General features: G+C 42.8%; 1 protein-coding gene across 3 annotated transcripts in view; it reads left to right on the top strand.

The window, feature by feature from the left end:
- The window catches only part of SUGCT (succinyl-CoA:glutarate-CoA transferase), a 282,021-nt gene extending 259,784 nt beyond the window's left edge, over positions 1–22,237 (top strand). For all 3 annotated transcript variants that reach the window (XM_088654259.1, XM_035129164.3, XM_060280556.2), the window contains one exon: positions 21,422–22,237. In XM_088654259.1, the coding sequence (XP_088510385.1) occupies positions 21,422–21,585 (164 nt within the window). In that variant the 3' untranslated portion in view covers positions 21,586–22,237. The remainder of the gene's footprint in view (positions 1–21,421) is intronic.
- Positions 22,238–22,989: the final 752 nt, after the last annotated feature.

Genomic DNA, 22,989 nt, shown 5'->3' with positions numbered 1-22,989 from the left:
TAGATGCTGCATACAGACCCAGACACAGGTGGCGCTGTGGTTAAACCACTGAGCCTAGGGCTTGCTGATCAGAAGGTTGGCGGTTCGAATCCCTGTGACGGGGTGAGCTCCCGTTGCTTGGTCCTAGCTCCTGCCAACCTAGCAGTTCAAAAGCACGTCAAAATGCAAATAGATAAATAGGAACCGCTACAGCGGGAAGGTAAACGGTGTTTCCGTGTGCTGCTCTGGTTCGCCAGAAGTGGCTTTGTCATGCTGGCCACATGACCTGGAAGCTATACACCGGCTCCCTCGGCCAATAATGCGAGATGAGCGCGCAACCCCAGAGTCGGTCACGACTGAACCTAATGGTCAGGGGTCCCTTTACCTTTTACAGACCCAGCCTACTCTCTCCCACTTGCTTGCTCTTCAAAAGGTGGGTTAACGCGTGTCTAACTGCGCACCTTGGACCTGTGCTATAAACTCCTGAACTGTTAAATCTGTTACCTGATCTAAGCTACGTGGTGATTTTTGGACTAAAGCCTCCAGAAATAATTTGAGTTGAGAATGTGAGTCCAGGTGATTTGAGTGAAATCAAGTGATACAGACAGCACTCTGAGAAGCAAAGATCCACAGAACACCCACTCTGATTTTGTTAAAAAGTAGACATGTTGGGTGACTGCTACTGACAGGGTGCAGTCATTTGGGAGCCGTGGACCTGCGCCCCCTCACCTGACCCTAGCAGCTCACTCTTGGTTGTGACCCTTTAAAAACGTGGGAAAACATTTTGGAGACTGAACCTTCCCAAAGTGATATAAAGTGAAACTGATTAAGTGGCATCTGTGGACTTTCCTTGAAACCTTAACTGGTTCTCACATGCATCAAACCTGGCTTGATTTCTTTCTGTTTGATTATGATACCCTTGATGACAAGCAGTTGAGTGTGTGATGTTACCATTGAAGAGCATGGCAAAATTTGAGGTGAAATTCAGATTTTATCCGTGGTAGTATATCTGTGACGGTCAGTTTATTTGCGTTAGGGATGAATGGAATTTTCTTGTTCTCTGTCTTTATTATTCAGTGGGTGTGCTCTGCCTTCTAACTAAACTCTGGTTTAACTAGGGTGATGCCTAAAATTAATTCTGGAACTGAAGCATGTATAATTTGCCAAAATGTTCCACCCTCCAGTGTTAACAATGAACATAAAAAATGAGTTCTGTTTTGTTGATAATGCATTGTATAATACCATACAAAAAGTATCTTAATCCTTGCGAGAACAGAGGGGAGTCGCAGCCCTTGGACTTTTTTCAGAGCAGGAGTGATAATGCCATTTGCCAGAACACTAGTGGAATTAATGGACCCTCCTTCCTCTGGTAAGTAAACCAGGTGATGAGGAGGCATTTAAGCTTGTGACTGATTAGCCTAGAGAAAACTGATGCATGAGGAAAATAGCAAGGCGGAGGCTTGCTACTTTACTTCCTTTTCTTTAACAAAACGAGTTGTTTAAATGCTGACACTTCTTCATAGGACTGTTTGCATTTCAGCTGGCCAAAGATCTTTTGTTAAAGTTCAGTGTGTTTTACGAGTTGAACCTATGCAGAAGTACACACAACAAAGTTTAATGGAATTTACTCAAGAAGCTGTGTACAGGATTATGGTCATGCTGTTCCTAATAAATTAGGTATGATACTAAGTATTGCAGCACTTTGGGGGGGGGGGGTAGTTTATAATAATGGATCAACACAGCTGCCTGTGTTTTTGGATTCTCCTTAGGGACATGGAGAAGGGGGTCGTGATGAGCTTCTGCATTTCAACATTTGCCACAACTGTAAATGTCACATCACATCCATATGGCTATTTTTCCTGATTTTTTTAAAAAATCAGTAGAGATATACTACACACCAGTAATGAGTGGGGGATTTTTTTCAGAATAAACTGAAGAATACAAAAGTCAAAAGTTGCTGCAGTAACCTGCAATCAACAGTACTCTATAGAAAATTCAGAAAGAAAGAAAAAATAAAACAGAGGATTCCTACTACATTGGTTCAACTTAAAAAACAAGACCAGTTAACTTGGAACGCCAAAATCTTTTTTTGGTACAAGTGGAGCCAACAACAAAATTTTGCAGTGTGGAATGCACGCTGTTCAGGATTCCAGTCCCTTCCCCTGAGTTTCCCCTTCCCAACTTCTGCAAAACTTGGGGCTTCCTCAAGGCTTCTGATGCCTGCATGGGTGGTGCAGTTCTAACTACAAAAGCAATGGCACTCTTAGCTCAAACTTCAGAAATGTAAGAAATGATGTAAATTAACAGATTTATGTGCTCTAATACACTCTTTAGAATATATAGCAGGTAGAATGCATTTTCCTTTCTTTGTGCTCCCAAGGTTTAAAAAAACTCTAGATGATTCCCACAAGTGCAGATGGCAACATTTATATTCCTGAGCAGCCCCTCTCCATGTCATTTGGGTTCCAGAATTCAGCCTGCAACACCCTTCCGCTGGACAATCTGTTTGGCTCTCCAGGTGTCCCCACATGCTGTTGAAATGAGGGTAGTGTAGATTCTCCAATTGACAATACCACAACTGTGCGTTGACAAGCAAGGTGGGATTCATGATAGATCCCTTGAGGAAGATTAGAGCATATCCTTTCACAGTACCGGTAATACCTCACAAGGTGGATGGGGACTTTTCTGTTTATCTGTGTTCAGCTCACACACCTACAGGATTGCTTTGGAATGCACTCCCTGGTATTAAACGCACAGTATATATTTTTACCTTATGCATTTGGTACATTAAGTACAATGTAGGAGTAATCTGAATTTCCCAGGACATTTACAGGGACACAGGTGGCACTATGGGTTAAACCACAGAGCCTAGGGCTTGACGATCAGAAGGTCAGCTGTTCGAATCCCCACGATGGGGTCAGCTCCCGTTGTTCGGTCCCAGCTCCTGCCCACTTAGCAGTTCGAAAGCACGTCAAAGTGCAAGTAGATAAATAGGTACCGCTCCGGCAGGAAGGTTAAACGGCGTTTCCGTGTGCTGCTCTGGTTCGCCAGAAGCAGCTTTGTCATGCTGGCCACATGACTCGGAAGCTATACGCCGGCTCGCTCGGCCAATAAAGCGAGATGAGTGCCGCAACCTCAGAGTCGTCCACAACTGGACCTAATGGTCAGGGGTCCCTTTACCTTTACTTTAAAGTGGGAATGTGAAATAGAGACACATTTAGACTGTGCAAAGGATGTCTGAAAGGGCAATGACTGTAGACAGGAAAAGGGAACTGTGCAAACAAATTAAAAATGGTACTAAACGTGACAGTGGTTGACTGACCTTTTTAATGTCTGCATTTAATTTGTGTAGCAGTTTGACATACTCTTAGCTAAAACCAGCTATCGCAGAACAGAAAGTCTTACCCATATTATCATATTGGCTGATTTAAAAAAGATGCCAGAACACATAGGCAGAGCTGCACTGTTCTCTTGGAAGGATGGGAAGTTTATTGAAGCTGCCCTGTGGATATCTCCTGTAGAGCTTTTAGAACTCTTGTATGCCACTTGATCTTTATCAATTTGGGAAGTGTATCTTATGGATACTGAAGGTAGGATGGTGAAATTATATGCGACCTGGGATAGGGCCACTCCTGGCTTCTTCCAACAAAAAAAGGGAATTGGCTTTGGACTTAAAACCACCTTCATTTTCCTTAAGGGGTTATATTTGAGAATTTACACGTGGTGCACACTTCAAGAAATGAATGTTGACTATTCCCAGTTGCCCATAACTAATAATTGCCCTGCTATAACAGGAAGATAAGCATATTTAGGTCCCAAGTGATTGTTTAATGTGCCTATTAATCATCTCTAAGTGTAGGAGAAGAGATGAAGAGAGAGAACTGAGGCTGTCACAGAGCCTAGAACAGGGGTGCAGAAATTGGGGCCTTCCAGCTGTTTTTTGACTCCAACTCCAATCAGTTTTAGGCTGCATGGCCTATGGTCAGGGGTGCTTAGAGTTGTGGTCCAACAATATCTGGATAACCACAGGTTCCTCATTCCTGGCCTAAAACTATCCTTAGGTAGAGAGAGAATACCATTGAGAGGGCTGATATTCCAACCTGAGTAGGGCACAGAGAGCAGAGGTTCCTGGCCTTGACCTCCCTCAGATCTTGTAGCCACAACCTCCAAGGCCTTTAGCTGGGGCACAAATAGCCTTTATAGGTAACAATTGAGTTTCAGCTTTCCTGGATCATCCCTTCCCCTTGAACTTTCTACCATCTGTTGTAAAGTGAATATGGGATGCTAGCTTGGTAGCAAGTTGCCTGCTACCCCACACAAGGACTACAGTCATACCTCGGTTTAAGTACGCCTCAGTTTGAGTGTTTTCAGTTTAAGTGCTCCGCGGACCTGTCTGGAACGGATTAATCCACTTTCCATTACTTTCAATGGGAAAGTTCGCTTCAGGTTAAGTACGCTTCAGTTTAAGTACTCCACAGACCATCTGGAACGGATTAATCCACTTTCCATTACTTTCAATGGGAAAGTTCACTTCAGGTTAAGTACGCTTCAGGTTAAGTACAGACTTCCGGAACCAATTATGTTTGTAAACCGAGGTACCACTGTATTTCCCATGTGGAATTATTTTCAGGAAAGAATATTGAACATACAGTTATATTTAAAATACACCTCCCCTAGACATGCATATGGGACAAAGCTACCTTTTCATTAAATACATTTAGAAGTTTTACTCTAAAGAGATCAGGCAGATTCATGGAATAGAGCAAAACCAAGTCCACATAATATGGCTGAGAGCTAAGAGTAAACCACACGCTGGTGCCAAGTAAGTGTTGGAAATTATTCTCCTCTGCTGACAGTACCCTCATTACTGATTGTGCAAAGTAATTTATCAGACATTTCTTAAAATAAACCATTCGTTTATGCTAATAGGACTTGGCAGGGGAAAAAAATTGGCAGGACTTGAAGTTCATGGTGTTTTGGCTTTTGCAAACAAAAACTACAATAGTTCTGAGCATTTTGAGGAAACCGTTACCAGAGGCACGCATGCAGTTGAGTAAAGCGACGACTAATTGTGTAATTTTGAAATGGGAGGATGGGATATAATTCGTCTGATAAGTTGACACGACAAATCACATGCCAGAGAGTTGGGATGGATTTCGCCTTTCTGCACTCTGCACTTATTCAGCTTTAGGTATGAATAATTCAACTCTTAACATCTGCCCCGTGATTCTTACCAATTTTTTTGTATCTAATTTTGAATATCTCATTGAACTTGGTTTCCTTTCATGCCTCTCTTACACACGCACACACGCTGCATTCTTTGGGCTTGATTACGTCAACATTTACACATGAGAATGAACTCTCAGGGTGTTCAGTGGAATCTTACATGTTGCTCTTATAGAATAGTTCCATGCAGAATGACACTTACCAAAATCAATGTTTGTTTTGCCTGTTTTTATCACTTCTAACCAAATATTTCCCACTAAAAATGTAATGGTTTTCCACAAAGAAATCATCTGAAAATAAACTGGCAAAAGATCTGGACTTTGAATATATGTACAGTCCTGTTTCTCCCCACCCTTGAGAGAAACCAAGAGTATCTAAAATAGACAGATTTGTCCATCCCTAGAAGGAGCCTAAGTTAAAACAAAAAGCTGCCTCTGTGTGGCCAGGTAGATGGTGGAGCCTCCTAAGGCCTTGGGATATTGGTCACTCTCAGTGGAGACGGACCCTGATGCCAGACCCCAATGCTTACAAAAGATTAATTTTAAAATCCTTTATGTGAAAATCCCAGGGCGGTGCCATTTCAGAAAATCATATGGGGAGAGTCATTCTTTGGATCTGCTCTTGGATGTATTTAAGATTTAAATTGCTAAAAAGCAGCTTATTTTAAGATCACTTGTTGTGGTTACTTTTTATATAAATAGCCAGAAATAGAGGTATGCTTGAAGAACAACAACATGTGGTTCCTTTCTCTCCCCTCCTCCCGCTTTTATGGCACCTCTGGTGCAGTTTTTGAAAACATTTCTCCCCCCCCCCCTCAGTGTATTAAAAAAGAATCCTAATCTGTTTATGATTCTGTGTGGCAGTGGTTTGTTGTTGTTTTTTAGTAGTTCTCTCCTTCCTGCAAAGAATGTTTTTGAATGGCCTTGACATCTAGAAAATTACTGTTCTTCATTTTCCCCCAGCTGTAAACAATATGAGTTTTTAAAAAAACACAAAAAACACCCTCTGTTATTTACTGGTCAAATAACATTAAAAATGATGAGAGCTTATATAGAGAGAGAGAGAGTAGAGAAAATTTATTCTCATTTGTTCCAGCTGTAACTTGACTGTTCACAAATTATGGAGTGAATACTTATACAAAAGGCAGAAACAAAATATTGTGTGTGTGTGTGATTGTGTGTGTGTGTATTAAAAAACAGGTCTAAGAGCTGGATCATGTGTTCTGTTCTCAAAAAGCTAGCAGGGGGAAAGTTCCAGGAGTACGAGTGTATTCAGAGACGGGGAATATTGTATTAGTTTTCCTGATTGCAATGCTAGCACTTCTGTTCCTTCCACACTGCAATACCCGTTTCATTATGGAAATGTGACTTTTTGACTGATATCCTGGCAGGTTACATTTGCACTAGCGGGCATGGTGTGCTACTCCCCCCCCCTCTTTCTGCACATGTGCATTTCTGTTCGCCCATGAAAACAGCAGGAAAGAACTGTACGCTGGTATGACCACCCCAAATGACGCTGCTTTACTCCTGGGATTTTCCAGGTTAATGAGGCAGCAAACAGATTATTTTTGGAAATCAAATAACATGGACATGAGTGTTAAACATGCATTATATTCTACTGATTTTCCAGGTGTGGCTTTTATGTCACGTGGAAGCTCAAGTATAACGTAGACATTAACAGTCAGGGAGTTGTCATGGAAATTGAATAAACTGCCATGTGAATGTGGTCTAACTTCTGCTTGTCCCCTGATTTCTAGCCATGGGTCCGAGAGGGGTTTTGTTTGGCCCATGTGTTCCTCAGGAAAACCTGCTCTTTTCCGTTGCATTAGAACAAACATCAATCTGTTTAAAACCCGGCTGACGTTTGTTCTGATTCAGCGGTAAACAGTGGGTTTCCCCGGTGGAAAGTAGTGAAGCAAGTGGAAGTATGACAAAGCTCTATGAAGCGGGTTGTTCATTCTCATGTGGAGGCTGGTGCTCAGGAGGGAGTGTCAAGGGCTCTCGGTTTTGGCTCAGCACCTTCAAGGTCCACGTGGGGACCAGCCTGGTGTGTAGAGATATGTAGACCACCACCACATTGAATTCCAATCTGAATTGAATTTCTCAATCCTACTATTATGGCCTGTGCATGCTTAAGCATCACACCCCACTTCAGGTGGAGAAGGGAACAGGCCTATTGATGACACAACCCCCTGAGATTGGCAGGTAGAGTAAAGTTTCTGGATCGGTCAAGTCTGCTCTAAATACTGGGAGTCTGGCTTTCTGTTTTGTCTGGTCAGTGGAGCAGTATTTTCTGAATGCTACTCTTCATGCTGTAGATCTTTCATTTGCTGCACTTATATGCCACCCTTCATAATATTTTTATGATCCATGATGTATTTCTTTAAATATTTATGGGCTGCACTGTCATAAATATACAGCAAGGTCAATAGCCCTAGGTCTCCCGGGTTTTTCTTCTTGTATGAGGAGGCCTTGTAATTGCCATCATTTATCTATGTGCTGGGTGTGTGTGTGTGTGTGTGTGTGTGTGTGTGTGTGTGTGTGTGTGTGTTGTTCCATGGACCTCAAGGTCAGTAGGACATGTTCAGCCCAACTAAAAATCAGACCAGGCTTGATTTGCTTAAGGTGACAAAAGAAATATGCAGGAGAAAAAGAAATAGGAACCAGATCTCCACCATCCAGCCGTTCCCTGACTCTAATGTCAAGTTGATGTAATTAGAAGTTTCCAACGAATCTCTTATAAACATTTCATGTTTTCCCCTTCTCTGGCTGCATTAAAATGCATTTCCTCAAGAATGTCCAATGCACAAGAAAGGCAATTCTCTTCTGATATATGAAACTCCTCTCTAGTAATAAGATATTTGGGGTATTTGAGAAGAGAGGAAATTGCTAAGGATTAGCTTTATAGCACTTGAACATGTCTCTGAAATGCTACTCTGTAAGTCAATAAATAAACAAACAGAAAGAGGAAAAACCCCAATGGGATTACGGAGTTCTGTATCCTGTAGTTTATTAAATTTGTCAGCTAAAGCAGTATGGGATTAAGGTAGCGTATTTAATAATCTAAGGAAATCCTTGCACAAAGCACCTATCACTGGTCTTCATCTCAAAACATGCATTGGTGGAAGTATATGGTAGGAAATGAAAACAATAGACCTGCACCAGGAAGTCGTCAGCTTAGTATGCTTGCTCAAAGTACTAAACCCTTGGATATTGCTTACTTTAATGTCAACAGTTTTGGCTGACACTTCTTTGGATGAGAAGAGTCTCCCGCCGCCTGCATATGGCTATTGCTGTGGAGCAATGGAAGCAACTTTTCCTGTGGCAAAAGTGCTCACCCAGCACCAGCAGCTTGATCCTTGTATAAGCGTAATGAAAGAGGAAAAGGGCCCGATGAGGAGGAAAGCACCTCTTTGCTACCCTTCCTTAATTGTAACCACTCTCACAAGTCAATGACATTGACTAAGCCAAATTGCAGCTTTTGATCTAGATGGTAAAAGCAGTTGAATATCTCTCATTTCTTACACAATGATCCCATGTTTGATCAGTTTCATGTAACTGCTTCATTGGGGAAAAAACTAAGCAAGTGATTTACTTTGCTTTTAATGCTCTCTCAGTACTTAGCTTGGCAAGTCCATGCCCAGTGTGTTATTTAAAAGCGAGCTTCTTTCTATGGGCCTCTTACCCAACCAATTATTGCAAGCCATAGTTTTGCCTGATAGCAACTGGGACTGTGCCCACACGAGGGCATTCTGGCATACATGAGTTGCTCTTTCCATGTGTCCATTTCCATGTGCATCTCCATCCACACACGAACACTTTCCATTTTGTGCCTCTGAAATCTTCCTTGATGTTTCCCATCCACACTAGTGGACAGTGCTTGGTGGAATAGATTTGTGTGCTTGTTGCTCCTTCCCCCAGTTAACATTTCCCCATCCCCCATAAGTCCCAGAAAACATCGTGGGAATGTCTCTAGGTATGAGTTTAGTTGTGTGTGCTTCTCTCTCTGCCCCCCTCACTCCGTATATGAAATACAATTTTCTGATGTAACAGATTTACACAAAAGTGTATCACTCCAAGCTAGGAAACCTGAGGACTGCTTTGGGCACTGTGGGTATTTTTGTGCCTTGAGCAGGCACACTTTCAAATGTATATTATGTATGTTTTTACTATATACCCAATTTGCACAAAAGAGCACTAAAAATGTGTGTGTGTGTGTGTGTGTGTGTGTGTGTGTGTTGCTCCACCTGTGCAGGTAGACCCCACATTTTTGAAATACAGAATTTCAATTACAGCAGATTTTCACAATAAAAAATGGGTTACTCCAAACCAGGAAAGGATTTGCAGTTGCTCACATGAAAAGCTGTTGTTTCTTTCTTCCCCTTCTCCTTTCTTACCTCCTGTTCCTCCAAGGGCAAAAAAATATTTTTATTTTTAATACAGCTGGGGTTCCCCCCCCCAGCAGTTCTACACAAAAGAGCTGTTGTAAAAAACCCAAAAAAACTTCAAACTTGCCTTCATCAGCAATTGGTGGGAAAGAGTGGGCTACATCATTTTCTTTGAGAAAGGAAACAAATAGGAAATAGGGAGTGATAGAGGCACCCAGTGAAACACATGTAAAAGCATCTGCCCATACAGGCGCATTAGTGCTGCCACAGTCAGATTGCGTGTAATTTTATACTGAATTTCCTTCCCTTACTAGATTATCTGTTGGTGGGGAAGATTCAAATTTAGTGTGTTGGGGTGGGGGAGCGTGGGCTGCCACTTGGATGAGAAGGATGTCATGTGAGGCATAAAAAAATACGAGACACAGGCAGCTCCAAATTAAACTCCAGGGTGGATGAGCCCTAGGTCAGTGCATTTGGCAGAACTCCATTGGGATTGCCTTTTCTGCATGAGACAGTTTTTTTTTAATTTAGTGGAGAATCATATGCTATTATTTTCTGAGCCAAAAGTGCAACCTTCGTTTTCAGAGACAATGGGCCAGAATTTTGATGTAACACTAAACCTCAGTTGTAGCATAGCTAGGTTTATGAAAATCAGCCTCATCCTCCGTGGAGATCAGACGTTGCATCTGCCTCTCCTCCTCCAGTGCATTTGGAAGCTTTTGCTTCTATTTCTGAATCACTCCATTTTTCTAGGTTGTCCAAACATGGATATACTATGGTTAATTTAACTATGGTTAGTGGAAACAAGCCAACTTCACACCATGGTCTATGAAGCTGGCTCTGTTTTGGTAACCATAGTTAAGCTTAACTAACTAAAGTTTAGTTAAGCTAAACAGCAGTTAATCTCAAATGAAAGTGAAAGCTGCCAATTTCATCATGGCCCTGCTGGGGCAAAAGAGTGCAACCCAGTGTGACGTTTGGCTCATTCTCCTAATGCTGAACCATGGTTCAGTGCCAGATCCAAGCCAGGTCAATGTTCGTTTGGTTGCTAGATTTTGGGGCTCTTATGTCCTACTTGTGAACTTCTTTTAGCATTTGGTTGGCTGTTTGCAGTAGACAAAAGGTTGTGTGAAATGGGTCATTGTTCTGCCCAACATGGCCATTCTTTTGCACATGTGAGAATTCCTCTATTAAGCCAAATGAATGTTCCTTGCATAATTGCGCACACTGATCAAGCTAGAAAATATAGCAATTAATGACATTACTTTTAGGACAGGTGATTCTCACTATTCTTACATCTTTGTACTCAAGTGAAATAACACAATTCCCTTCACCATTATAGGAATGTACTAAATAGCATGAAAACAATTTCCATAGGTGTGAAAATAGCCGAGTCTCATTATAGCCATTCAAAACATTTTTTTTAAAAAAAAATGTTTTCCATTTCTTGATCCAGATCTGCTTTTATTTTTGTGTGTGGCCAACCTTCAAAGTATCTACACAAAAGCATGCTTTAGAAATTAAACTGGCATTGCATCTTCCAGATTGAATTCAGAGTGTTCTGACACTTTTAAGGGTCACCAGTTTTTAACTGAGCCTGCTCATGCTTGCTTTAAAGCATGTGAACTGTAAAGTACAGTATGTGTACTAAAGTTATAGATAGGTCCTCCCTGCAGAGATCTCTTTAGGCCACAAAGAAGAGTGAACAAAGGAGGAGAGAATTTCTCTGCCTAAAATGTTGATGTTCTCCTTGGCTTTTCAGATTAAATGTGCCATGTATAATTGACAGGGCACACAAAGTGCTGTGTTGTAGTGTTGGTGGGCCAGACTTGGTATCACATTTGGCCACCTGATAGTTGTAGAAATGTGGTATATTTATACTGCTCATCATCATCATCATCACAAAAGCAAAAACATGTTATGCAGTACAGTAGAAACAGCAGCATCATTTCAGATAGCCTTAGGTACACCCAGTGTATTGTGTATTTTGGCTTTCAAACTGTCCCTCTGTGTCCCATGGAGACTGCTTTATACATCTTTTAAATCATCTCCATTTCCTGCCATTTCATCACTCAGAATTGTTGCCTTTCACTTCTTTAGCCTGAAATGACTTTTGGGTTAGCTCTTTAATTCCACCCATGAACTGAGTACTGATTATGTCATTCAATTGCCGCTTCTCAGAAACCACAGGAAGCAAGAACAGCATGATATGCCTTATATTTTATTTTAAAAAATATTACAGGACAAAGCTGCAGGAATAGAACTAACGTACTATGCTACAGAACAGAACGTAACACTCCAGGTAGATCTAAATGCTGATATATATCATAGCAACCGATTCTAATAGCATTTTTCTGAAAGAAAAGGCAGCTTGCATTTCACTAGGGGAAAATAACAGCTGTTTTAAAAATTAATTTTCAAATGACTATAATCTGCAACAGGTACATATATATGAGGTGAAGTAATTCTTGGCATTCTTTGATTGATACAGTATCTGAAAGCTGGGGAAGTGGGTTGTATTTGAATCCAGGAATGTCACCCCAAGTATTTTATTTTATGATATTTTCCTCTGCAAGTGGATGAACAAGCATTACAAACATGCCCTCCACCTGTAAGATCCCATTATATGGCAGGTAATCAGGGAATAGCCAGTGCGTTAAAATGAAACCTGCACATTGAATCTGGCGGAAGACAGCTGGTGTAGAAATCAGCACAAGAATCAGAGCAGTCTGCGAAAGGCATCTGAGTTCACATTAAACATTGCTCTGTGCTTGCTGAGTTAGAAGGGTGGCTCTGAACTTTGCACGTTTTTGTAGAGGTGAGAGCTGCTTTTCATTTTCCTCCTCCTCCTCCCATCTGCTTAACGTCTTGACTTTCTGCAAGCAGGCAGCCATGCTCCAATTCAATGAAAAGGGTTTAGAGAAGAGGGTGTTTGTGTCCTTTGAGTTTTGTTTCATGGTACAATTTACACATTTTATTTGGCTGAAAAGTGTCACAAGGTTCAGCCCTGGAGAGGCTGAACCTGTGGAACAGTTTTAGGGAAGCAGGTCTGGAGCTTATGGCAAGAACAGGAAACCCAGGGGGCAAGGAGTGTGTATCCATTCGAAAGCGGAGAATATGGAAACAGGAAACTAAGGTGGTCAGAGACAAGGCCCTTCAGAACCCTGGACAGGTCCTAGGGACCATGCAGCTTGTTCCAGTGAGTGCTTGGTGTTCACTGAGCCCTTATAATACTTATATACTCCCAGGGCCCGACTACGCCTCTTAGATTTTGCCTCCTTGATTCCTTTGGCTTGGAGCCTGACACTTCTCTTCTGTTTCTTGCTGGATGCATTGCCTGTGGTGGCAAACAGGCTCAAATGCTCATGGGTCCTTTTGGGGAAAGGTGTTGGCTTCCCTCTGGTATGTTTTTCAGGGGTTACATTCTCTAGGGAGGATGTGTGATTCAGTAAGTTCCAGGTTGTTGGCAGAGGCTCATGGTCAAGACCCTAAAGTAGCGTGTCTGGGGTCTCCTCTGCCAGCCCTCCTGAGGCTTGTGCTAGCAAGCTGCCTCCTGAATAGGTCACTGCAGGCGCTCCAGGTCATGGCATCATCACAGCTAAATCATTAAAAGTGTCTTCCATATGGGATGCCCCAATGACATCTCGAGGTGTGGGACTATTGGCAGGCAGATGGCAGATAACCCTGGGAGGATCCTAGTCATTGGTAACGAATGGAAACCCCAGAAACCGGATGGGGAGGCAGCATTGAATCACCTGGATGCAGAGCCGTTATCTGATGACAACAGGCCTGATCTGTGCCTCTGCTGCCTGGGAGCTGGTGCCGCAAAATGGTCTTCCCACCCTAAGCAGCAGGACTGTGGATGAGGCAGCAGCTGTGCTACTCTATTGAGACCTGCTGCTGCTGGAGAGGGGTTTCCTCACCCGCACTGCACATCCTTGGCTGACACTGGCTGGACACATAGCAAAGTACATGTTGTGTAGAGGGTGGTGAACTTAACACTGAGATGTTCTTTAAGGAGTATTTTACTCCAGTGTGTTCACACATCATAGTGGCCTTTTATTGATAGTTGAAGTAAATGAGGTCTGTAGCATCCTTGAAGACAATAAATGCCAACCATTCTTTGCTGTGATTTGTATAGAAGCTAAAGGCTCAAATCCGACAATCTTACAAAAGGAAGATGCATTAGCAAGGCAGTGAGGGCGGCGGCGGGGCGGGGGAATGACACATCCTGGAAAGAAACATCAAGTCAAATGTGAAACCCACAAGTGCCAGTGGCAAAGGATCAAAGGTGAGGGGGTGGGTGGGAGGGAGGGAGATGCTGATGATGCTCCCAGGCCGTCCATGATGGAAAAATTCTCTTTAAACCAAGCACCTGCTGCTTACGGTTAGAACTTCAAAATTACTAGCTCAAGTAAGTTAAAGCACTTTACTTCACAGTGAAAGTGGGGTGGTGGAGAAAAGAAAAAGGAACTAGTCCAAAGCATCAGGAGGTGGAAAAAGTCAAGGAGAATGGGGAATTGCATTAATGAAACTGATCTGTGCACATTTGAGATGGAATATTGCTTATGCATGGCTGGTTCCAATCTGATTCTAATTTATACTCTCAAGCTTTTAAGTTGTCTTATTTCTTGGATGCAAAGTTTCATCGTTGTCTCCCCCTCCCCAGTCTCTCTCCCTCTCTGGATAGCTTCTTAGCCTTATACTTCATTCTTCTCCATGGATGTGTCTGGTTCTTGCATTTCACTTTCTCAATATTCCTGTAGCTTTTATGGGTGAAGAAAGAGGATTCCAGACTTCTTCTTCACAGGATAGAATGAAAATCTCTGGTAATATTTACTGCCACAAGAACTTCAGAAAGAGGGCCACTCTGTTGTGCTCACACATGCACACTTGTGCAACTTAAACCCAAGGCTGCTTGATTGAAGAGATTTGAGTGCCCCATACTGCTTTGATATTTCCAACCTCAGATGAGCTGAATATCACATGACAGGGGTTGGCAACAGACAATGGAAAGCCAACACAATTGCTTGCCCTCCGTACTGTGTTGGTATTGATCAAATTGTCAGTTTGTTAATTCATTTGAATAGGGTCCCAAAGTGGAATTTGCCCTTTTCTCCCGCCCAAATCCTCATGTTGGCTGTTCTTTTAGGAATTTAAAATTAAAATAAAACAGATGATTGCTTGGAATGGAAGGCAGCAGGAGAATTGCAGCAGCCCCTCAGATAGCGCTCTAGCTGCCACAAGCTGTAAAGAGGCAATTGCACCAAGGCATCAAAACTGGCATGTTTTGTGCTGTGCAAATGAGGGAGTCATGTGCCACTGTCCTCAACCTTTTCAGGGCAAGGCGATTACGATGGTGGCTGTCTGCCAGTTGTACGCATGCCTAGATAATGCAGATTATCCAGACCCACTTCAGTCTGGCTTTAGACCTGGATTTCACAATGCAATAGCCTTGGTCTCCTTGATTGGTGATCTTTATCAGGAGTGAGACATGGAGAGTGCAACCCTGTTGGCTTTTCCTGATCTCTTGGCGGTTTAACACATTGACCAGTGTGTGACTAGAGTGACCAGGTGGCATTAGTGGTGACATGCCTATGCCCAGCTTTTGGCTGTTTCACCTGCTATAGCCATCCCTGAACCAGAATAGCCTTACTTCAGTAAGCCATGACCCAATAGCCTTAAGATTGGCCTGTTGTGATGCGTTTTATCCCACCCAGGGCCCACTGCCTCAGGCGGCAGGATGCCCAGGGACAGCAGATCCTGTCTTCAAGGAACGCTTCTTCTTCTTCTGCTGCTGTGCAGTCCTTAAGAGGCCAAATCTACTAGCCCAGTGTTCCTCCTTGACCAATAGGAGGTGCTCCTCCCGTCCTTGTTCTCAGTGTAGATCTTCACCCACCCCTTCCCTGACGTGTGTGTGGTGTTTGCTGCAAGTGTCAACATGTCTTAGGCTAGTCCTGTGTGGCACTAGCTGTCATGGGCCAGGAATCAGCTTCACCTGCTGAGCAGCAACCTGAAGGAGCAGAAGGCAGTGACTGCACCTGCTGCTGATCAGCCTTCTTCTTCCTGATGTGAACCAGCTGGCTCCAGCTTTCTTAAGCAGGGTTTCCAGCCTCAGTCAGTTGCTGGAAACATTTGCCGTTCCTGATCAGACCTTGCGGCTTCTTGCTTCTCTTGACCTTGGACCCTCTGCTTTCTTGACCCCCGGACCATCTGACTACGTGAGCTGAGAAACTCCTTAGGACTGCACTGAACCTTGCATACGGACTCTGCCTCCAGGCAAGTACCCCCAAGACTTGGCTGACTGGCTGGCCTTTCCTGCCACTGAGCTCTGCTGTGGCTGAGCGGCACAGGACGACGATACTACTGTTCAAAGACAGTCCAGAAGCTGCAGCTAGTGCAGGGTATGACCGCCAGGGCAGCAAGATCAGACCATGTGTCACCAGTCCTTTCTCATAATATGCCTTTATTAAGGATTTTCGTTGGATTGCCATTTGTTCTGATTGCTAAATAGTAGGTTTTCCCTTGGGAAGGAGTGGGGCAAGGGGGAAGCTGCTTGGACCCATGCCCAGAAAGTGAGGGCCAAGCAGAAAACCTCTCAGACACTCTTAAGAAAATGCAAGGGGAAATGCTAAACTGAGCAGTGGCCAACCTAGTAGCCTTCTCTCGGAACTGTTGCATGGGAAATGGGAAGCTGTCCTTTAATTGCTCGTTTCTAAGTTCTAGGCTGGGGGGGGGAGAGAAGTAATTAAATAAATCACATGCAGAACTGAAATTATATAGTGTAAAACTCCGAATAATCATTTTTCAAGACAGTTTGTGACAAGTCTGTTATTTATAATTTAATGCTTTTTAACTCTTTGTCTTGGGAAGGTCAGTGCTTTTATTCCTGCGTGTGCAACTGGAATTAATCTAGGCAATTGGGACATTCAGGGCAGCTCTTGGTGCCTGGGCTGTGGTTGGTGCAGGTCCCTGCTTTTGCTCTTGTTCTCTTTCATCTCAGAAATCTACCATAAAACCTCCTGGACTGTTAACCTTTTAAAAAGAAAGACATCTTTAATCCCCTTGGGACCTCACGTAGCAAAAGGATGTTTGCACTGTCTTATCTGTCTTTTATATCTCATGTTTTAATGTGTTCTGTGTCTTAACTTTATGGTTTGTTTGGCGCCTGGGATGTTATGGCAGAGAGGCGCCAAATAAACAAAAATTTATGATGATGATGTATATTTCAAGTACTAGGGAAGACGGAGACAATTTGGTACTATACGTATAACTGATATAATGTTCATCTGACGCCTTATGAAACCTTGGCGATAAAGCAGTATCTGGAGCAAGTATCTTAGTAACTTGGTAAAGAAGTCAAAATATAAATATTGATTTACAGAACTTTACATATAGGAGAATGTGTGTTTAGGTCTTTCTTGTGGAATGCTCACTGCTTTCTCAAGAAAAAGTATTCTAAATATGTAGTACAAGGTTAGTCTTTCAAGTTAGTTTTCCAAATTCCCCCCCCCTCCCTCTGTTTCATACCTTCAGTTTGTATGGCACCTTTAGAGAGTTGCATTGGCAACCTGCCGTGTCTCTCATATTATAAGACACCGTCTTACATTTATTTTTCCTCAAAAAAACACACCATGGCTTATTTTCAGGGGATGTCTTATTTTTTATTACGTATGGTACAGCAATCTACATTTATTCGGTTATAATTAAGTTGTCTTCTTCTGGAACATCGCCATAACTCTCCAAACCCAAACTCTCCAAAGTATGCTACAACAAACTACATTGCACCATACCGTACTTTTGCACCAAGCAAAAGCACCCGGGGGGGGGGAGAGCAATTGCATGCAATTAAAGCTTGCATTAAACATGCATAAAGTGGGCAAGGCAAGAAAAAAAAAGTACCCTACCTGTACCGTAGTGTCTTGCAACTGGGCTTTGGAGAGCTGCACCTCTTGCTGGGTCCCGCTGGGTCGGAGCTTTGCATGGCTTGAGTTGCGGGTCCCAGGGCTTCGCGCGCTAAGGCTACAGTCGGGGCTTAGCGCGGCTTGACTTTTGGCTTCTGCCGGGTCCCGGGTCTTCGCGCGCTGAGGGTCCTACCGGGTCCCAGGGCTTCGCACGCTGAGAGTCCTGCCGGGTCCCGGGGCTTCGTGCGCCGCGCGCAAAGGCTGCAGCCGGGTCCCGGGGCTTCACGCACTATGCGCTGAGGGTCCTGCCAGGTCCCGGGGGTTAACGCGGCAGCAGCATCTGGTTCCGAGCAGCCCCCTTCCTTTTCCTCTTCTTTGCCACAGACCTGCTCCCACCACGGTACGGTACCCGGTATGGCTTATTTTTCGGGTATGCCTTATATTTTGCCACCTCAGGAAAATCCTGCCATGGCTTATTTTGTAGGTATGTTTTATAATGTGAGAAACACGGTACATAGGTCTATGCATCCAATCCCAAGAAAGTTATAATTTAAGATGGACAATGGAGAGTAACAGAAGGTAGGGGAGAATGGAAACAAATGCTACCATTCCTACACGGGGAGAGAGGTGGCACCATTGACACTGAGACTCTTCCTTTTGATGGTGACAGTGGGCAAGAAAGGAGGAAGTTGTTTAAGGGAGCAGAAAAGCTTTGGTAATGCAAAGTCACGGGGGAGGGGCAGAACAACAAACAAGGGGAGGAATAATAGCTGGTGGAGCCCATTCTCAAAACTGCATAGTCCAACCTTTTGCATATAAAGCAAGGCTGCTCTTGTGGAACTTTTGATTAAGGCTGATCTACTTCCTTACTGTGGGACCCAGGTGGCGTTGTGGGCTAAACCACTGAGCCTAGGGCTTGCTGATCAGAAGGTCGGCGGTTCGAATCCCTGTGACGGGGTGAGCTCCCGTTGCTTGGTCCCAGCTCCTGCCAACCTAGCAGTTCGAAAGCACGTCAAAATGCAAGTAGATAAATAGGAATCGCTATAGCGGGAAGGTAAATGGCGTTTCCATGTGCTGCTCTGGTTCGCCAGAAGTGGCTTTGTCATGCTGGCCACATGACCTAGAAGCTATACACCGGCTCCCTCGGCCAATAATGCGAGATGAGCGCGCAACCCCAGAGTCGGTCACGACTGGACCTAATGGTCAGGGGTCCCTTTACCTTTACTTCCTTACTGATTATTATCCTTATTTACTACTGCCAAGGCTGGGTATAGCTCAGTGATACTTCTAAGTTCACATGTATAGGATTGCATTGTTAGTTTGCTTTTCATTTGATCAGTTTAATCTCCAGAGGTCATTTATTTGCAAGCTGGTTTCCTTACAACTTCAAAACTGATAGTGGCATTTGCGCAATATAAGAATGCAAGCCCCAACCACTTTAGACAATGAATGTTGGCATTTACCAGTGCTCAAGGTGAGAATTTATCTTTCATTGAGGATCTTTAATGTAAGGCTTGGCGCGGTGGGAGGGGGCAGTCAGCTAAAGTTTAGGAATTTAGAAACAGCTCTGAATGAAAGGGACTTGAAATGACAGTCCATCTCAATAGTGTTGCCTTTCGAGTATTTAGGAAAGCAGTTTGAAGGACTGCAAATTGGATAGTTCACCTAGTTCAACATATAGTCTATTGGTGAGTTTGTGTGGGTTTTTAGTAAGAGCTAGTATGGTAAGTAGACTTATTTCTTTAAACTGCCATAATGTGAGAGCAGTGTGAGATGCAACTTCCAGAGAAGTAGTCATGACAACCTGTTGCAGCAAAAAACAACAGAGTCCTAACACATTTTATGCTGACACAGATTTAGGCCAAGAAAACCGGGATGCAAATCACTGCTCAGTTATGAGTAGATCATTCGGCTGGATCCAGACTAAGTTAGTAGCACTTAGGTCTCACTGAGATGAAGGTGGCTGAACAATGGAAGGAGGGGGAATTCCGGGGGGGGGGGATAGAAAATGAGAGAGGAAACAAGGAATTGTCCTGCTCACTATCAGCATGGATCTGCCTCCTTGGGAGTGTTGTTGTTTAGTCGTGTCTGACTCTTCATGACCCCATGGACCAGAGCACGCCAGGCACTCCTGTCTTCCACTGCCTCCCGCAGTTTGGTCAAACTCATGTTCGTAGTTTCGAGAACACTGTCCAACCATCTCGTCCTCTGTCGTCCCCTTCTCCTAGTGCCCTCAATCTTTCCCAACATCAGGGTCTATTCCAAGGATTCTTCTCTTCTCATGAGGTGGCCAAAGTCTTGGAGCCTCAGCTTCAGGATCTGTCCTTCCAGTGAGCACTCAGGGCTGATTTCCTTCAGAATGGATAGGTTTGATCTTCCTGCAGTCCATGGGACTCTCAAGAGTCTCCTCCAGCACCAGAATTCAAAAGCATCAATTCTTCGACGATCAGCCTCCTTGGGATTGTTATTTATTTGTTAATTAAATTTGTATCTCAAATCTTCCTCCCAAAGGAGCCAAGGGCAACAGACACTTTAAAACATTTGAAAACTTCAAAAATAACAACACACAAACAAATCCAAAACAAATTTAAGAACAGACACCAGTGAATTGTATATTTACAATAAATGTATAAAAACACATCAGTGCTCTTGTGTAGTTCCCATTCATTTCAGTGCATCCCTTGGCAGAAAAAGTGTTTTCCAACCTGCCCTATTAATTGATTTCAGGTTTTGCAGTGGCAACCTTATCTGACTCACAGAAGTTTTAATTTTTTGCCCTGTGGAATTTTTCATCACTACAGATTAATAATAATAATAATAATAATAATAATAATAATAATAGATAAATGCACAAATAATATTCTAATCCAAGTTGCAATCTCAAGGTTGGATCGTAGGAGAATGGTCTGTTCAATGAAGATTCTGAACATGTTATGCTCTGAATCTGTGAACAGGCACAGCCCCTTTTCATTTACCAAACCTGATTTATAATATGTGTACAAAATGTCCTTCTGGAACTCGCGCTGGAATAATGGAAGTGGAATTGTAAACATAAAAACCTGAAGAAAAAAATCCACAGCCACATAGCAAGGACTGAACAACTTTGTTAGCAGCCCTTGTTTGCTAGACTGATTTAAATATTCTGTGGGGGCTGATGAAAAGAAATGCAATTTGTATAATATGTATCAGTATAGCAAATACAGAAGTGGGATATGGGCATTTCAGTAAGTGGTCACCAAGGCCTGCTTTTCATTTAACAGTGAAAACACACGCAGCACTCATGTGATTTAATTCTTTTTCTGAACTTCAGTGGAAATATCTGGTTGAAGACATATCAACTACGGTAGCTCTGAAGCAGTGACGAACCAGGGAAGTGGCTCCACAAGTTCACGAGTCTGGCTTAGAGCGAGATTTTTGTGCACTGATCCATATGAACAAGAAGCATTGTTTACCAGACTCCTGCTTAAGAAATTGCTCTCTTCAAAATCTTATTTATACATTCTGCCACAAAAAAAGTGGAAGGTTTGCTATTTTTTAAGTTGTGTTTATAATAGCTGGTTTGGTTGAAACTGTCAGCTAAGCAGCATACTTTGTGATTGGATGGTTTCAGCTTCCCATTGCTTCCGTCGTCTTTGGATTGATGCAAATCTTCATCCATGTCACTGTCTCATCATGCAACAACTCCTGAAAATAGCCCCTTTTGAAACAATGAAGGGCAATGTGAAATCTCTGGCTTTTGACTTGTGATGCAAATCACATGAAAATCTTGTCAAGAGAAAGAGAAAAGCATTCTCAACGAACAAGAAATTGTGATATTTGGGGGGGGGGTGTCTTCTCTGTTTATACCAGTACAGGATGGCATTCTTTACAAAACTAACCATGACCATTATTGACTTCCAATTTCCTTGTTTCTTGTTTTTGACAGGACCAGCCGTAAGGTACAGCCAGTTTGAAGTGTCTGAGCCCAAACCTCCTCCTCTCATTGGTCAGCACACGTTGGATGTTCTGAAGGATACTCTGGGGTACACGGATGATGCGCTAGAGGAACTGCTCAGCTCTGGAGCAATAGTTCAGCACGAACACATGTGAATGGCTTTGGCTTCGGATGTTGACGGAGAAGAAACTTCCTGGAATTCTACCAGGATCTCTTTCGTTTTCACAACTCATGATGGAGATGTGATTTAAGTTCTTGGTATTTTTAAATATATATATAATCTGAAACACACCCAGCATTCAAGTATCAACCTGCAAAGTTTTAAAATAATCTATTTTTCCTGCCTTTCATGCAGGGTGTGTGTGTGTGCAGGTAGAGGTGCTGGTATCCTAGAGGTGCTCGTAACTATGAAATTCAGCATTTGGTATATTGCTGATAGACCAAAATAAAACCCACCGTGCAATCCCACTGCCACATGTTCAGCAGTGCCTCTCTCTGGCAACACATTGATGCATTTCAGAAGATCTGGGTTCCATGCCAAAAGCTACTAATTGCATGGGTAAAGCTAGTAGAATCTAGGCCATAATTAACAGCACGTGATACTCGAAAGCAAAACCACTTTCTGTATACAAAGCAATATGGCATTTCTTTAAGCACGGGGGTTGGGGGGATGATTGTTCAATCTTACAGGCATATAATTTAGATCAAAAGTAGAATTCTGAACAAGAAGATTCCAAAACTTTTATTTCTGCTAAAGTAAGTAACTGCCTTCCTTCCCTGAAACTAAATAAAGCTAACTGAAACTGACACTCAACAAATAATGACCATATTACACTCAAAGGATCGGAAACAGGCCTCCCATTTTAAGTGGCCTGTCACTTGGTTTCCAGTTTAACAAACAACATCCTCTGTTTTAAATCTGAACTTCACAACTATATCTTGCTTTCCGGGGTGGGGGAGAGAAAGAAAGAAAATTATTACATAATTAAGTTTAAAAATGGATTTGCAATCGCCTTTGAAGTTGTGTGGCATGGTCTTCCTTTGTTGGCTTATTTTGTAAATTTTTGTGTTCTCTCATTTTCAGATTTCCTTCTAATTTTTTTTCCTCCTTGTACGTGTGTGTGTAAAATTACAATCTCGGTACCAGAGTCAACACTTTTGTCCATATGCTAAATGCATCATTAGATTTTTGGATGGCTCTAAGCATCAGAAGATGTGTGCATGGGCAAGAGTCAGGAATCGGGGATGCAGGGATGGGATTGGGAGGGAAAACTGCATAATTCCCCTTTAATTCAAGAATAACAGCCAAGATTAAAGAGGAGAAAGAATGCTGGGAACTCAGTTTTAGATATGGCGATTTGGTTGTAAACTGGGCACTGCTTTTGTTGAAAAAAGTCCCTTTTAAACTCATATTTACAAATAGGCATGCTGTTTCTGCTTAGCCTCTTTCTCATTTCCAAGAACAGAATACATAAGATTTAGATTAATCCAAAACCTCCTAAAGGAGCTTTGTCTTGTCCAGTAGTTTCCAAAGGAAAGGGCTAAGTGTCACCAAACCA

Source organism: Zootoca vivipara, chromosome 11 (genome assembly GCF_965207765.1).
Source record: "Zootoca vivipara chromosome 11, rZooViv2.hap1.1, whole genome shotgun sequence".
Taxonomy (NCBI): domain Eukaryota; kingdom Metazoa; phylum Chordata; class Lepidosauria; order Squamata; family Lacertidae; genus Zootoca; species Zootoca vivipara.
Note: the sequence above shows the minus strand (reverse complement) of the source record. Positions and strands in the feature narration are given on the sequence as shown.